General features: G+C 42.0%; 1 protein-coding gene across 1 annotated transcript in view; it reads right to left on the bottom strand.

Moving 5' to 3' along the window:
- Nucleotides 1-18,134, bottom strand: part of LOC115169301 (excitatory amino acid transporter 5-like) — a 90,628-nt gene that overhangs the window by 6,284 nt on the left and 66,210 nt on the right. Inside the window, exons 8-10 of the mRNA XM_029724789.1 lie at nt 9,211-9,405; nt 2,413-2,547; nt 1,942-2,041 (exon numbers count right to left, since the gene is read on the bottom strand). Coding sequence (XP_029580649.1) covers nt 1,942-2,041; nt 2,413-2,547; nt 9,211-9,405 — 430 coding nt within the window. The remainder of the gene's footprint in view (nt 1-1,941; nt 2,042-2,412; nt 2,548-9,210; nt 9,406-18,134) is intronic.

Raw genomic sequence — 18,134 nt, 5'->3', positions numbered from 1 at the left:
AAATTCATATATTGTATTGTGCCACTGGCCTGAGATGATTGAAGTTCAATATGTAGCCTAGATGTAGTCTAGTAGGATCACGTTAACTAGCTCGCTAAATTAGCTGGTTCATTGTTGCCCGTGCGAGAAAGTTAGGCTAGCAGGCAGGCTAGGAAGCATTAACTTGCTTGACCATGTATGCAATATTTGCTTTGTGAACTTCACCCGACAGATGTTGCTCTTTGGTTTTGTGATGAAACAAACGTACAGTATGTGTGGTTGAATTTATTCCGCCACTGTGTGACTGTCTTTTTGTTGTCAAGGCCTCATTGTATATCACAGTGACGTATGGACGAATGGGTTATAGAGCAAACAACACAAGTATCACAAAATAGATTGTAATATGTTTTTTTTTCTTCTGGTTTGGCTTCCCCTGTGATTTTACCCATGCACAGCTACTGTATATGAGTAGAGCGAAGCCCTATAGGCTTTCTAGCCCTGTCCAACTTCAGAAGACTCGCTGCAAATCATTTTGGGGGAGCCTCAATATATAGGGACACCTGTACTCTCATTGGCTGATGGTGTGTGCATAATTAATTTCTCAGGCGATACTGCTTTGCAGCAGGGTAGACCAGTATGAATGAAGCCCCCCTATGGGGCTGCGCTCTACTCATAACTGGAGTTACAATACCCAGTAATTATCGTTCCACCTCCGACACCACTATGCGGATGTCGGCTAAAGTGGATCTGATTGAATAGAGCCCTTTTTTATTGGAAAATGGAAATGAAACTTCCTCGAATGGAAAGTTTATAACCTTGATCCTTGTGTGTCCAGAATTGTGTTAGCATGTGTTTCTCATACGCATATTACTGTGCTCCGAGCACGCAAATTGGAGCACGGGAGGGTCGGAGTCCAAATCAAAGTATGTGAAACGGAGCATGGAGGGCACTTCTCAAAAAAATAATCATATTTTGATGTTTGCATCGATGCAAGCTTTAACAGAAAGTATGCAAAGAAATATGACGCCCTCCACATAAAAAAATATGAAAAATACTTGAAATCAATGGCGGACATTATTTGAGCTGAAACGAGAGAATATACACTCCGACTTCAGAATGAAGTGTTTCCTATTCACATCTCACATGTTGCCTGACTACAATATTTTATCTTGATACGTTAAGAAATACATGCCGTGTTAATTTTGGCATGTTTACCTGCCTATGTACCGTAGACCGCAAGTCAATTGGGATAACTGGCTAGCTACTACTGTTAGCTAGCCAGATAACCACAAATAATTGTTAGCTAGCTAGCCACAAAGAATTGAGATCTACCTTGCAAAACTTTAGTTTTAGGTAATTTTTGGCTGTTAAACTATCTGGTTAGTTTTATTACGATTCACATATACAGTGCACTCGGAAAGTATTCAGACCCCTTGACTTTTTCCACATTTTGTTACGTTACAGCCTTATTCTAAAATTGAATAAATAGTTTTTTTCCTCATCAATCTACACAAAGGGTCTGAATACTTACGTAAATAAGGTATTCCTGTTTTTTATTTGTAATAAATTTGAAAGAATTTCTAAAAACCTGTTTTCACTTTGTCATTTTGGGGTATTGTGTGTAGATTGATGAGGATTTTAAAATAAGGCTGTAACGTAACAAAATGTGGAAAAAGTCAAAGGGTCTGAATACTTTCCCAGTGCTCTGTAGATAGCTAGCTGATAGTCATGAAGTAAAACGTTTGCGTTGTGTATATCTTCTTTCGTTCAGTGAATGGGGAGGTGCAGCTTGAGGTAATACAGTAGGGGGAGTGCAAGTGCTTCTAAAATGTCATGTTTTATGCGTTCTCCACATTCTCGTCCTCACAAGAACGTTCTCGAGAACTTCCTCGGAGAATGCACTCAGAGCATGAGAGTGTGGAGCACGGTGGAATGCATATTGAGAAACAGAGTTTCTCTCACCTGCTCTCCCTCCTTGACAAAATCTTTTCTACAGATGTGAGCCATGATCCCCGTGGCCAAAGCGTCTCCCATCACATTGACCATGGTCCTGAAACGGTCTCTGGAACACAAAATGGAGGTTCAGCTGCCTTGGTGGTGGTGGGAGGCTCTGTTGGTGCACTGCACACACACTGAAGCTACAGTCTAGCAGTGTTGTGAGAGCACTAGTAACACATTACAGTATCACAGTTTTTGTGACATATTGAGATCACTTTATTATATATTTTAAAATCAACTTGTCGTAATATCTCAGTAGAATGTTATTTTTAATAACATGATCCTATAAGACTACTTTTTGATTGACTATGTAAAATACGGAAAACTTTGCTTAGGCTTAACTTTATCAACACCTCACCCTTTATCAACTTTTATTATATCTAAATATAAAGAGAAACTGGGGGTGAAGATCAAACAGAAGCGTTGTGTACTTACAACGCCCAATCCACAGCAATGATGAGTGTGATGTCATCAGTGGGTAGGCCCACTGAGGTTAGCACGATCACCATGGTGACCAGTCCGGCCTGCGGAATTCCAGCTGCACCAATACTGGCAGCTGTGGCTGTGATACTGGGATCAGGAGAGAGAGGAAATTAAACCAGTGACCTTAACTGTATTAGCACAAATCTGTACAGTGTCCAACACCTCCCAATTTATTTATATATAATTTTTAAAATTTAACCTTTATTTACCTAGGCAAGTCAGTTAAGAACAAATTCTTATTTACAATAACGGTCTACCCCGGCCAAACCCAGACGACGCTGGGCCATTTGTACGCCACCCTATGGGACTCCCAATCACGGCCGGATGTTATACAGCCTGGATTCGAACCAAATCAAATCAAACTTTATTTGTCACCTGCGCCGAATACAACAAGTGTAGACCTTACCGTGAAATGCTTACTTACAAGCCCTTAGCCAACAGTGCAGTTCAAGAAAGATTTAAGAAAATGTTTACCAAATAAACTAAAGTAAAAAATTATAAATGGTAACACTAAAATAACAATAATGAGGCTATATACAGGAGGTACCGGTACCGAGTCAATGTGCGGGGCTACAGGTTAGTCAAGGTAATTTGTACATGGAGGTAGGGGTGAAGTGACTATGCTTAGATAATAAACAGCGAGTAGCAACAGTGTACAAAACAAATCTGGGGGGGGGGGTCAATGTAAATAGTCCGGTGGCCATTTGATTAATTGTTCAGCTGTCTTATGGCTTGGGGGTAGAAGCTGTTAAGGAGCCTTTTGGTCTTATACTTGGCGCTCCGGTACCGCTTATCGTGCGGTAGCTGAGAAAACAGTCTATGACTTGGGTGACTGGAGTCACTGACAATTTTTAGGGCTTTCCTCTGACAACGGCTAGTATATAGGTCCTGGATGGCAGGAAGCTTGGCCCAGTGATGTACTGGGCCATACGCACTACCCTCTGTAGTGCCTTATGGTCAGATGCCGAGCAGTTGCCGTACCAGGCGGTGATGCAACCAGTTAGGATGCTCTCGATGGTGTAGCTGTAGAACTTTTTGAGGATCTGAGGACCCATGCCAAGTCTCTTCAGTCTCCTGAGGAAGAAAAGTTGTTGACGTGCCCTCTTCACGACTGTCTTGGTTTGTTTGGACCATAATAGTTTGTTGGTGATGTGGACACCAAGGAACTTAAAACTCTCGACCCGCTCCACTACAGCCCAGTTGATGTTAATGGAGGCCTGTTCGACCCGCCTTTTCCTGTAGTCCACAATCAGCTCCTTTGTCATGCTCACATTGAGGTAGAGGTTGTTGTCTTGGAAACACTGACCTCCCTATAGGCTGTCTCATCGTTGTCAGTGTTGTGTCGTCAGCAAACTTAATGATGGTGTTGGAGTCGTGTTTAGCCACGCAGTTGTTGGTGAACAGGGAGTACATTGAGGGGACTAAGTACACACCCATGAGGGGCCCCAGTGTTGAGGATCAGAGTGGCAGATGTGTTGTTGCCTACCCTTACCACCTGGGGGCGGCCAGTCAGGAAGTCCAGGATCCAGTTGCAGAGGGAGGTGTTTAGTCCCAGGGTTCTTAGCTTAGTGATGAGCTTTGTGGGCACTATGGTGTTGAACGTTGAGCTGTAGTCAATGAACAGCATTCGCACATAGGTGTTCCTTTTGTCCAGGTGGGAAAAGACAGTGTGGAGTGTGATAGAGATTGTGTCATCTGTGGATCTGTTGGGGCGGTATGTGAATGGAGTGGGTCTAGGTTATCCGGGAGGATGCTGTTGATGTGAGCCATGACCTGCCTTTCAAAGCACTTAATGGCTACCGACGTGAGTGCTACGGGGCGGTAATCATTTAGGCAGGTTACCTTTGCTTTCTATGGCACAGGGACTATGGTGGTCTGCTTGAAACATGCATGCTTTGAGTATACGTCCTGGAAATCCATCTGGCCCCACGGCTTTGTGAATGTTGACCAGTTTAAAGGTCTTGCTCACATCAACTACCAAGAGCATTATCACACAGTCGTGTAGAACAGCCGGTGCTGTCATGCATGCTTCAGTGCTGCTTGCCACAAAGCGAGCATAAAAGGCTTTTAGCTCGTCTTGTAGGCTCTCGTCACTGGGCAGCTCACGTCTGGGTTTCCCTTTGTAGTCTGTAATAGTTTTCAAGCCCTGCCACATCCAATGAGCATCAGAGCCGGTGTAGTAGGATTAAATCTTAATCCTGTATTGACACTTTGCTTGTTTGATGGTTCATCTGAGGGCATAGTGGGATTTCTTATAAGCGTCTGGATTAGTGTCCCACTCCTTGAAAGCGGCAGCTGTAGCCTTAAGCTCAATGCGGATGTTGCCTGTAATCCATGGCTTCTGGTTGGGATATGTACGGTCACTGTGGGGACAATGTCGTCGATGCACTTATTGATGAAGCCGATGACTGAGGTGGTAAACACCTCAATGCCATTAGATGAATCCCAGAACATATTGCAAAACAGTCCCATAGCGTAGCATCCACGTCATCTGACCACTTCCATATTGAGCGAGTCACTGGTACTTCCTGCTTTAGTTTTTGCTTTAAGCAGGAATCAGGAAGATATAATTATGGTCAGATTTGCCAAATGGAGGGCGGGGGAGAGCTTTGTATGCATCTCTGTGTGTGAAGTAAAGGTGGTCTACAATTTCTTTCCCTTTGGTTGCACATGTGACATGCTGGTAGAACTGAGGTTAAATGGATTTGTTTGCTTAATTAAAGTCTCCTGCCACTAGGAGCGCCGCTTCTGGATGAGCACGTTTGTGTGGCCTGTGCAGAGAGGAGAGAACAGGGATAGACAGACACATAGTTGACAGACTACAGGAGAGGCTACGCTAATGCAAATGAGATTGGAATGAAAATTAACTAAACAACTGGGGAAGCGAGAGAGCAGGGCCTCCCTCACTAACCATTCACTGAAACACTCATATAACTTTTCCAACTTCCACTTTAGAAATATAATTGATGTAAACTACAGTGGTTCAATGTTTCCAGGAATAGGCTCAAACTTAGTTTATTCAGCTAGATAACTTGGTACAGTATTCTTCCGTGAAACCCACCCAGTGCACCGTGTCCTATGACGCCGTAGCTAACTAGCATGCTAGCATCCAATACACACGGTTTGCACCAATACACAATGTTAGCACCAATACTTGGTTACAACAAACTACCAATTGGTCATACGTGTCCGTGTCTAGTTCCTTTCATAACGCAGAAGTGATTAAATGTTGACTAGCTAACACAAAGTCAGTCCTGCTTGCTACACAAGTGGACTACACGTCTCGAAAGTTCAGAAAGTTAAGCTTACGTTGCAAAAATGTTATTGACTAAAAATGATACAGTACTGCTAGCTGCTAGAGTTGGCTAGCTAGCAATGGCTGCGTTTACCTTTATCTTACCTTTATCTTTGATACAAAGACAACTATGTAGCTAGCTAACATTACACTAATCAAAACGTTCCGTTGTAATGTATTTAGTTTCTACAGTACTGCTAGTTGGTAAAGTTGGCTAGCTAGCAGTGGCTGTGGTTTTGTGGTGTTGACGCGTTTGGAAAATGGTGCAAACGAACGAATACAGCTGGCTAGCTAACCTTGTTAGTTTGTCAAAGCTACACCTTTATCCTTGATACAAAGACAGCAAAGACAACTACGTAGCTAGCTAGCTAGCTAATCAAATCAAATCGTTCCGTTGTAATGTAATGAAATGTAATATTACCCGCGGAGCGAAGTACAGCACGACTACTCACTCCAGCATCCGCAGACGACACACAATTAATCTTCTCCTTTCCCCCTTCTGATAACCAGGTGGCAAATCGCATCTCTGCATGTCTGGCAGACATATCAGTGTGGATGACGGATCACCACCTCAAGCTGAACCTCGGCAAAACGGAGCTGCTCTTCCTCCCGGGGAAGGACTGCCTGTTCCATGATCTCGCCATCACGGTTGACAACTCCATTGTGTCCTCCTCCCAGAGTGCTAAGAGCCTTGGCGTGACCCTGGACAACACCCTGTCGTTCTCCGCTAACATCAAGGCGGTGACCCGATCCTGTAGGTTCATGCTCTACAACATTCGCAGAGTACGACTCTGCCTCACACAGGAAGCGGCGCAGGTCCTAATCCAGGCACTTGTCATCTCCCGTCAGGATTACTGCAACTCGCTGTTGGCGGGGCTCCCTGCCTGTGCCATTAAACCCCTACAACTCATCCAGAACGCCGCAGCCCGTCTGGTGTTCAACCTTCACAAGTTCTCTCACGTCACCCCGCTCCTCTGCACACTCCACTGGCTTCCAGTTGAAGCTCGCATCTGCTACAAGACCATGGTGCTTGCCTACAGAGCTGAGGGGAACGGCACCTCCGTACCTTCAGGCTCTGATCAGTCCCTACACCCAAAGAAGGGCACTGCATTCATCCACCTCTGGCCTGCTCGCCTCCCTACCTCTGCGGAAGCACAGTTCCCGCTCAGCCCAGTCAAAGCTGTTCGCTGCTCTGGCACCCCAATGGTGGAACAAGCTCCCTCACGACGCCAGGACAGCGGAGTCAATCACCACCTTCCGGAGACACCTGAAACCCCACCTCTTTAAGGAATACCTGGGATAGGATTAAGTAATCCTTCTAACCCTCCCCCCACCCCCCCCATCCCCCCCCCCACCCCCCCCATCCCCCCCCACCCCAAAAAGATATAGATGTACTATTGTAAAGTGGTTGTTCCACTGGATATCATAAGGTGAATGCACCAATTTAAGTCGCTCTGGATAAGAGCATCTGCTAAATGACGTAAATGTAAAATGTAAATGTACAGATTGACCAGTACTCCGCTAAGAACAGCCAAACGTCACAGCAAAAGACAGGACGCTACAAAATAATATAAAAACCCTCCTGATAACTCTGCCGTGACAAGAGAGCTGAGTAATACAGGTCATATGGGTCTTACTGCCAGGAGATTACTGCCTGCCTGGCCACAGTCGGTCTGCGTCCAAATAGGCACCCTATTCCCAATCTAGTGCACTACTTTGACCAAAGCCCTATGGGTCCTGGTCAAAAGTAGTGCACTATATAGGGAATAGGGTTCCTTTTAGAAAGCAGCAGTTTGTGATGAGTAGAGGAGGATAGGATAGGTCTGCTTAATGTTATTACAGTTTAACATGTCATTAAATTAGGGGAGAGCAAGGCCATTTTATACTGCAGATCTGCAGGTGTGGTGGAGGAGGAGGGGTCTGGGCTAGTCTGTCTGCCTGCCTGTCTGCCTGCCTGTTTGTCTGTCTGCCTGCATGCATTTATCTACGTGTTTGATTCAGTATAATCTCCTAATATTCATTCATTCATCCTAAAAACTGTAACACCAGATACATGTCTGTGTGGCACAAAATGCAAAGCTAGAGATTTGTTGTACCCTTGGTGCTATTTTGGACAAAATAATTCCACACATGCTTATCATTGGTGCCTATAAAATACACATATCTGGATGATTAAGCAATCAATATGATAACCATGTATTTTCCACCCCATTCCATTCCAGGAAATTCCATTGCAATAATCGGATCTTCCAACATTTCTCCAGGTTTTTTACCTATTTGTTTACATCACGTGTTGTAGTCATAAATACTTTCTACGTATTTAATAAGTCAGTCTGCAATTATAATTCAGATGCCCCATTCATCCATTTTCATACCACTAATTGGTTGTCCCAATTTCGCTCGTAGACAATATGTCTTTTAAATGCGTTCGTGGAGATCGCATTCAAGGCAAACGCTACAGATGTTGGCTCAATTACAAATGACTTTTAAAGCGGCAATCTGCAGTTGAAACAATAACAAAGCGCACTCCCTGCCCGTTTCTGTAAAATGCTATTGTGATGGGGCTGAAGAAATGTGACCACTTTCAAAATTCATAGACAGAGCCATAGATGCAAGAACTGACCATTCATGATATGGACGTATATATCCAAAATAGTAGTTCTAGGCCTAGATTCAATCAGATCAAGCGTTAACCGGAGATCGCTGACACCTGCATAGCTGATGATTTGGTGGTGTCGGAGGTGAGACTGTGTTGGAGCTGTCGAATCAGTGAACAGCTGCTCTTGTGATCATTGTCACGAAGCCACACATGTCCCACTCATGTTAAAGTGTACAACGAGAAAGTATAGGCTATATAGAAATAATGAAGCTCAAATGGAAAATCATTAAACTAAATAATGAGGATTTCTTTTTGCCTAATCGAGGTGTAGATTACTTTTCACATTCCAGTGTTCTAACTTACAAACAAGGCTGCGTGGGATTTCTCTTAATGAGACTCCGTGTAGTCAATGGCAATGTCCGCTTTAGGTATAATGCCAGAAGCCGCTTGTGGATTTGACTGCTCTAACCCAGTTCCAATCCGGCACCGCCAAAACATCAGCTATGTGGATGTCGGCTAAAGCGGATCTGATTGAATCGGGCCCTTAACCATGTTTTGTGGCTATATAGTGTTTGTTTGCATTTACTTTATTTACAAACATTGGAGTAAAACACGTTTATATTTTTGGGATCTGATTGGGTAAGCTCATGAGGCATTTTTAAGTTATATTTATCAAGAATCAATGGGTACATATAAGTAAATAATGAGACCAAAAATGGGAATACAACTACAGTGCCCCTTTAAAAGTAAGCGTGCTATAGTGTAGTTTCTGATTGAATCCCGGCCTAAAATACTAGAAACCCTCTCACAAGAATTTGTTGACTCTCCCCTCCCCCTAAGACTATAGGATGCATACCTGATAGTGATGATCTGGCCAAAGTCCAACTCGTAGTTGTTAACCTGGGCGATGAAGATGGCCGCCACTGCCTCATAGAGTGCCGTCCCGTCCATGTTGATGGTGGCGCCCACGGGGAGTACGAAGCGGATGATGCGTCGGTCGATGTGGTTGTTCTCCAGGAGGCACTTGAAGGTTATAGGCAGTGTGGCAGAGCTGATGAGACAAAGGAGCAGATTGCGTTTTAGATAAGTATTAATATTGGATTAAACTCGCTCAACTCTATTGTCTTGTAAATTGAACAGGCATTACCATTCAACATTAGTGATGGGTGGACAGGCGGCCATATTGATTGTACCTATGTGTATGAGTCAAATCAGCATGGTCTGAGGGGTTTTCCCCATTCTAGGGATTCTATTTCTATGATTAGAATAATGTGAAATGGGCTGTGCTCAACTCTATTTTAGCTGCAGGCAGTCTGTGTTAACTGACAAACTCAGGTAACAGTATTTCACTGAGGAATGGTATTTGAAAATATTAGTGCTTTCCATAATGAGTAATAGCATAGCAGCTAACCTAGCTGCTAACAAGCTATCAAACTAGCAAAGTTTCCTTGACAGCTTGAACATAGCCTGCGACACAGTTAGTCCTTGTCACTGGGACCATTTATTGTCCCGGACTTGCGGCTGTCTAAATCTCTTCTGTTTGTTGTTGTTTAAATCTGACCTGCGACCTGCCCTCTCTGGAAATGTGTGGAGTGCCAGTATTAGCCTACGTTGCTACCGTGGCAGCCAAAGCCAAAGATGGGAGTCATGGCGAGGACAGTGTTTCTCTATCAGAGGTAAAGAATCTTTTAAACAAACAAAAAGGGTTCTACAAGAAGTTTTTGCAACAACAGGAAAATGGCTTAAAGAGCATTGTCCAAATACTGATGGACTCAACTAACAAAAGAATGGACAATCTGACCAGAAAGGTCCAGGACCTTAAGAACAGTTTGCAGTTCTCCCAGGGAAAGGTGGATGTCCTAAAATACTTGCGGCAAGATGACAACAAACTGTAAGTACTCTTGAGAGGACATTAGCACTCTCTGTAAATCATTATTAACAATGACTGGGAAAAAATATTATCTATAGGGGCAATCCAAGAGGAATAACATCGTTGTGGATGGCATACCAGAGTCTTCACATGAGATCTGGGTCGAGTCTGAAGAGAAAGTAAGAAAAATGATCACTGAAAAGCTGCAGATGGATCATAAGAAGATTGAGGTGGAGGCCATCCGCAGGTCTAGAACATGTAACCAGCCTAGCTGACAGACCCAGGCCGATAGCGGCCAATTTCCTGAGGTTTAAGGACAAGATGTCTGTTCTAAAGAGAGCCAAGAACTTGAGTGGAACCAACATCTTCCTCAATGAGGACTTTTCTGAAGCTGTGCGCCAGAGGCAGAAAAAACTTATCCCAGTTATGAAAGCTGCCAGAGAGCATGAGAACATTACTTACATCCACTACTACAGGCTCATTGTCCACCCTCCCTCCCAAAAGACTGGGAGGAGTGAGAGAGCCAAGCTTCTGGGTCAGTAGCTTCAGCCTAACATCACACACACACGCACACACACACTTATTTATTTATTTTGTCTACATATTATGTCTATCTGCGATAAGCTACCAAGGAAAGGGCTTACAATAGTCCATATTAATACATGTAGCCTTAGAAATAAGGTACATGAAATCAATAACTTCTAACATTGGATAGCATTCATATACTGCCCAACTCTGATTGATTGATTGATTGATTGATTGATTTGATATACTGGCAAACTCTGAAATTCATTTGATGACACAGCAGTAGTAACACAGGGATATTACATCTACAGAAAATACAGAAAAGCCTATGGGGAAGGTGTTGCTGTATAAGTTCAGAGGCATATTCATGTAAAGCTTAGAGAGGATATCATGTCAAATGTTGTTGAAGTGTTGTGGTTACAAGTTCACCTGCCTCATCTAAAGTCTCTTCTTTTAAGATGCTACTACAGGCCACCATGTGCTAACAGTCAGTATTTTAATAATACTGTGTGTGTGCAATGCTTGACAATGTGTGTGATGTTAACAGAGGTCTATTATCTGGGTGACCTGAACATTGACTGGTTAGCAACTAGCTGTTCTCTCAAGAGGAAGCTTTTAACTGTTTGTACTAATAATGCCTGTAATGTGACCCAGGTTATCACTCAATCAACGAGTGCATACCAATAGTGTTGGATCTGTGACATCCACTTATATTGATAATTTCTGCTCTAATGCTGCAGAGCTTTGCTCCAAAGTCAGTGCTTAATTTGAATCGGATCCTACCGGAACAGGATCCGGCACCTCTCAGTTTTGGACTGCTTCGTTCTGGAACCTATTTGCCTTGATCCGGTACCTCTCCTGGCATGAAAAATACTTTTAACTGTTTGTAATGTAAAAATTGGAATAAAAGCAATCAGAGTTAGTCAAATTAAAGTTGACTCCCCTGTAATTCTCCTGGCTGCCCCCTAAAAAACGTAATGTGAAAATGTGCCTGATAATTGATTCGTGTTGGCTCGGCCCAGGCTTATGATTTATGCAACATTGTAGCCTATATAGACCAGCAAGTGGACATTGCTGTGGTGAGAGAGAGAAGCGTGCCTCTATCTCACACAGAACTAGAATGCGATTCACTTTCTATGGTCTCTCTCCCTCTCTCTAGTCTGATAGACATGCACCTGCAACTGTCAGCTCTCCAGCGTTACACTTTATCATTTATTTCCTTATAGAATCATAGCCACACAAAGGGTTCTGGAGGTGCCAAAGTTATAGAATTACTTCTGTTTGCTCAGAAATAAATGAAATAATTCCGAATACTACACCAGGAGAATGGCTATAATTCTTTAAAAAAAATTGTCTAGCTGTGGATTGTGTGTAGCCCAATCACGAGGCATGCCGAAAGTCGGGTACGTGCGGCACATCTGGCAGTAAACAGCATGCAGCCAAAACAGGCTTTTGCAATATTTAAAATACAATTGCGGGAAAATACAGGTTTGAAAGCAAATGGATCCTGCTGAAAAGAGAAGACTAATCTGTCCAAGTTATCAATTTTCAAATAGGCCTATTGAGAGAGATGAGCTTTTGGCACGAGCGCATAGGCCATCGCCACTCAGCATCATTGGGTGAGTCAGTGAATGTATTTTTAATTTAACCTTTATTTAACTAGGCAAGTCAGTTAAGAACAAATTCTTATTTACAATGACGGCCTACTCCGGCCAAACCCGGACGATGCTGGGTCAATTGACTGTAGTGATGCCTCTTGCACTGAGATGCAGTGCCTTAGACCGCTGCGCCACTCGGGAGCTGAAAAGCTTTTTTAGGACTATAATTTCCTCCTCATATTGCACAATATGTGTCTTCACACACCTACAGTTTGTCTAGGCTATTGATGGTTTGAAGACAAGGTCTTTTTTTATCTCAGTTTGTCAGTGTCAAAATAGTCTGTCATTTCGATCATTTGCTAGGAATTAAAAAATATTCTGCTAAAGTCTCCAGTCATCTAAAATGATGTAGAATTGCATGAAATGTGTTTATAATGGCCACATTTGTACTAAACCCTAGGCCACAAAAAATGTCCCTATGTGTTCAACTTCTGCAAAAGCCTCTACTAGGGTTGTAAAAGGTTTGTAAACTTTCCGGTAAATATCAGAAATTTCCGGAAATATTCCATGTGAAGTTAAGCCCTGGAATTGGGGATTTTTGCTTAAATTCATCAAAAAAGTTAGCTTATAACAGTGAACCTTTTTGTGGGATACACATAAGGCAATTCTAGGTCTTGTGACATATTTTAGTTAAACTATCCCCAAATCATTGGAATTGCAACCCTCTGCATGCACAGTGCATTCTTCCATCACATGTACAGTGCACTCTTCCATCACATGTACAGCTGATTCTCAAGATCTTGCACACTAATGAGATGCTATTGAGCCCACACTGCTACACTGTCTGAGACAAGGACTACATGCTTTCTGGTAAGTTTTGATTACAATACTGGGTGGGGTGAATATATTTTATATGACATACATTATTTTTTTGTTAACTAGTAAATAGTAGCCTACAGCAGTGTGTTTAAATAATTTCTAACTTGTTAACAATTTCTGCTAGTTAGTTTTTGCTACCATGTGGGTTTTAGTTTGCTTGAGCCTGCTAACTGAGTGTTAATTCACCTGTTTCCATATATGTTTCACTTTAAAACATTTATCTTACAAAGTAGTTGTTTAATCTAACTGCTTAACTATTTATCTGTACATGGAATTATATTTGGGGTTTTTTACTCATTTTTTTGTAATCTTTACAGGAAAATGCAACAGGCACTATCTGATGTGTGCAGACATTTCACTGCAGCTAATGTAGAAGGAAAAGCTGAGTACATTTGCAAATACTGTGCCAAATCATATGTGAAGAATGCAACAAAGATGCAGAATCATCTGGCCAAGTGCATAAAGTTCCCTCAGCGCCCACAACAAGCAACCTCTGACAAAAGTCCCTCTACTTCTATTCAATTCGAGGTTCCCATGTGTAACTCTGTGTTGTTTTTGTCACACTGCTTTCCTTCATCTTGGCCAGTTCACAGTTGTAAATGAGAACTTGTTCTCAACTGGCCTACCTGGTTAAATAAAGGTGACATAAATAAAATAAAGAGGTGAAAATTGTAAATCAGACACCTTATCAATAGCAACAGCTCATGGTCCTCCTGGAATCAGAAGGTTTTTTGACTCAGTGGAGGAATGTAGTCAGAGAAATGCTGATGAATGCCTTGCTCAAGCTGTGTATGCAACTGGTTCACCTCTGATGGTCATAGGCAATGTGTATTGGAAGAGATTTCTGAATGTTCTTCACACTGCATACACCCCTCCAACCAGACATGCTTTATCTACTCATTTGCTGTATGTAAACTTCCGACTTCATACATACATACATACATACATACATACATACATACATACATACATACAGTTGAAGTCAGAGGTTTACATACACCTTAGCCAAATACATTTAAACTCAGTTTTTCACAATTCCTGACATTTATTCCCAGTAAAAATTCCATGTCTTAGGTCAGTTAGGATCACAACTTTTATTTTGAGAATGTGAAATGTCAGAATAATAGTAGAATGAATACATTATTTCAGCTTTTATTTCTTTCATCACATTCCCAGTGGGTCAGAAGTTTTCATACACTCAATTAGCATTCGGTAGCATTGCCTTTAAATTGTTTAACTTGGGTCAAATGTTTTGGGAGCCTTCCACAAGCTTCCCACAATAAGTTGGGTGAATGTTGGCCCATTCCTCCTGACAGAGCTGGTGTAACTGAGTCAGGTTTGTAGGCCTCCTTGCTCGCACACGCTTTTTCAGTTCTGCCCACAAATTCACTATAGGATTGAGGTCAGGGCTTGTGATGGCCACTCCAATACCTTGACTTTGTTGTCCTTAAGCCATTTTGTGACAACTTTGGAAGTATGCTTGGGGTCATTGTCCATTTGGAAGACCCATTTGAGACCAAGCTTTAACTTCTTGACTGATGTCTTGAGATGTTGCTTCAATATATCCACGTAATTTTCCTCCCTCATGATGCCATCTATTTTGTGAAGTGCACCAGTCTCTCCTGCAGCAAAGCACCACCACAACATGCTGCTGCCACCCCATGCTTCACAGTTGGGATTGTGTTCTTCGACTTGCAGGCCTCCCCCTTTTTCCTCCAAACATAACGATGGTAATTATGGCTAAACAGTTCTATTTTTCTTTCATCAGATCATAGGACATTTCTCCAAAAAGTATGATCTTTGTCTCCATGTGCATTTTCAAACCATAGTTTGGCTTTTTTATTGCGGTTTTGGAGCAGTGGCTTCTTCCTTGCTGAGCGGCCTTTCAGGTTATGTCGAAATCGGACTCGTTTTACTGTGGATATAGATACTTTTGTACCTGTTTCCTCCAGCATCTTCACAAGGTCCTTTGCTGTTGTTCTGGGATTGATTTGCACTTTTCCAACCAAAGTACGTTCATCTCTAGGAGACAGAACGCGTCTCCTTCCTGAGCGGTATGATGGCTGCGTGGTCCCATGGTGCTTATACTTGCGTACTATTGTTTGTACAGATGAACGTGGTACCTTCAGGTGTTTGGAATTTGCTCCCAAGGATGAACCAGACTTGTGGAGGTCTACAAATAGTTTTTTCTGAGGTTCTTGCCTGATTTTCCCATGATGTCAAGCAAAGAGGCACTGAGTTTGAAGGTAGGCCTTGAAATACATCCACAGGTACACCTTCAATTGACTCAAATAATGTAAATTCGCCTATCAGAAGCTTCTAAAGCCATGACATAATTTCTGGAATTTTCCAAGCTGTTTAAAGGCACAGTCAACTTAGTGTATGTAAACTTCTGACACACTGGAATTGTGATACAGTGAATTATATGTGAAATAATCTGTCTGTAAACAATTGTTGGAAAAATTACTAGATGTCCTAACCGACTTTCCAAAACTATAGTTTGTTAACAAAACATTTGTGGAGTGGTTGAATTTTTTTTTTAATGACTCCAACATAAGTGTATGTAAACTTCCGACTTCAACTGTATGTACCCTCATACACATACAGAAGGCCAGCATCCTGGAGTCGCCTCTTCACTGTTGACATTGAGACTGGTGTTTTGTGGGTACTATTTAACGAAGCTGCCAGTTGAGGACTTGTGAGGCGTCTGTTTCTCAAACTAGACACTCTAATGTACCTGTCAATCAATCAAATTCAATCAAATGCATTTATAAAGCCGATGTCACAAAGTGCTGTCCTCTTGCTCAGTTGTGCACCGGGGCCTCCCACTTGTACCAGATCTTCAGTTTCTTGGCAATTACTCACATGGAATAGCCTTAATTTCTCAGAACAAGAATAGACTGACGAGTTTCAGAAGAAAGTTCTTTGTTTCTGGCCATTTTGAGCCTGTAATCGAACCCACAAATGCTGATGCTGAAGATACTCAACTAGTCTAAAGAAGGCCACTTTATTGCTTCTTTAATCAGAACAACAGTTTTCAGCTGTGCTAACATAAAATGGTTTTGTAATGATCAATTAGCTAATCCAAGTTTATCATCTTAAAAGGCTAACACAACGTGCCATTGGAACACAGGAGTGACGGTTGCTGATAATGGGCCTCTGTACGCCTATGTAGATATTCCATTAAAAATCTGCCGTTTCCAGCTACAACAGTCATTTACAACATTAACAATGTCTACACTGTATTTCTGATCAATTTGATGTTTTTTAACAAAAAATGTGCTTTTCTTTTAAAAACAACTACATTTCTAAGTGACCCCAAACTTTTGAACGGTAGTGTACATTTTATGGACACAGTCTGTTCTACAATAGTTATATTTTGTTTGTTTTTACTCCTGTCCTTCCTCTGTCCTCAACCTCTCCTATATATTTATGATGTCCATCCGTTTTGATTACTATTTGTCATATCTTTCAAACTGTGTTCTTTCAAAAAAAGTTCTTAACCTATATACATTTTGCGGGCACGGTATGTTTTACATTAAGTATCTTGTTATTAGTCCCAACCTTCAGCGCCATTCAATCCCTCCCATCTATCTGTTAACACCATCCATTTTGGATTTCTATCTGCCATATATTTTTCAACTGTGCTGTGATGTTTCACCAAAGTTCTGAACCTTTCTATTCTCATTGTTTCTACAGATTGTAAAATTTAAAATACTTTTTTTGTTGCTAAAGTATTATTATATTATTGATCGATTGACTATGACTTTTCAGATTGCCCAGTAGTGCTATCTGCAGGGTTAGCTCCAGGTAAATATTGCAATTCTTCAGCCATTCCTGGACCTGTGACCAAAAACAAGCTACAGCACATATGGACAGTACCAAACAAATGATCTAATGATTCTGCCCTTTCTCAGCAAAATCTGCAGAGCTGGGAAGGTTGTATCCCCCATATAAATAATGTTCTATTGGTTGCAAGAATTCTGTACAATAATTTAAATTGAAAAATGTTACATTTTGAATCCGGCATCATTTTGCGTATCATTTCATAAACCCTGTGCCATGGAATCGGTATGTCAAAAATCTCTTCCCAACTATTTTGCAATCTGTATGGCACGGCTGTCAATTTTTGGGTCCTTACATGAAACCGGTATACTATTTTATTTATCACAATTTTCTTTAACCAATTACTGTATGGTCTTTAATGCAAGGCCGACAGACAAGTTCCTTACTTTTTCCCTCTGAATAAAGGGAAAAATGCCTTTCTTGAACATAGGGTGAGACATTCTTACTAATTTGCTAGAGAACCAGTTCGGATTTAAGTATAACTTTTGTATGACTGAAGCCTTTGGTGAGGGGTCTAATGCTTTAAAATGTAATAATTTCTGCCTTACGAATTCATATTCAATGCCTCGCAAAGAAGGGCACCTATTGGTAGATGATTAAAAATAAAAGCAGAAATTGAATACATTCACATTTGAGGGGAACGGCACCTCCGTACCTTCAGGCTCTGATCAGTCCCTACACCCAAAGAAGGGCACTGCATTCATCCACCTCCGGCCTGCTCGCCTCCCTACCTCTGCGGAAGCACAGTTCCCGCTCAGCCCAGTCAAAACTGTTCGCTGCTCTGGCACCCCAATGGTGGAACAAGCTCCCTCACGACGCCAGGACAGCGGAGTCAATCACCACCTTCTGGAGACACCTGAAACCCCACCTCTTTAAGGAATACCTGGGATAGGATAAAGTAATCCTTCTAACCCCCCCCCCCCCCCCCCCCCAAAAAAAAGATATAGATGTACTATTGTAAAGTGGTTGTTCCACTGGATATCATAAGGTGAATGCACCAATTTGTAAGTCGCTCTGGATAAGAGTGTCTGCTAAATGGTTAGTGTTATGGCTAGGGTTGTG

This window comes from Salmo trutta, chromosome 31 (assembly GCF_901001165.1).
Source record: "Salmo trutta chromosome 31, fSalTru1.1, whole genome shotgun sequence".
NCBI classification, from domain to species: domain Eukaryota; kingdom Metazoa; phylum Chordata; class Actinopteri; order Salmoniformes; family Salmonidae; genus Salmo; species Salmo trutta.
This window is presented reverse-complemented; position numbering and strand designations above follow the sequence as displayed.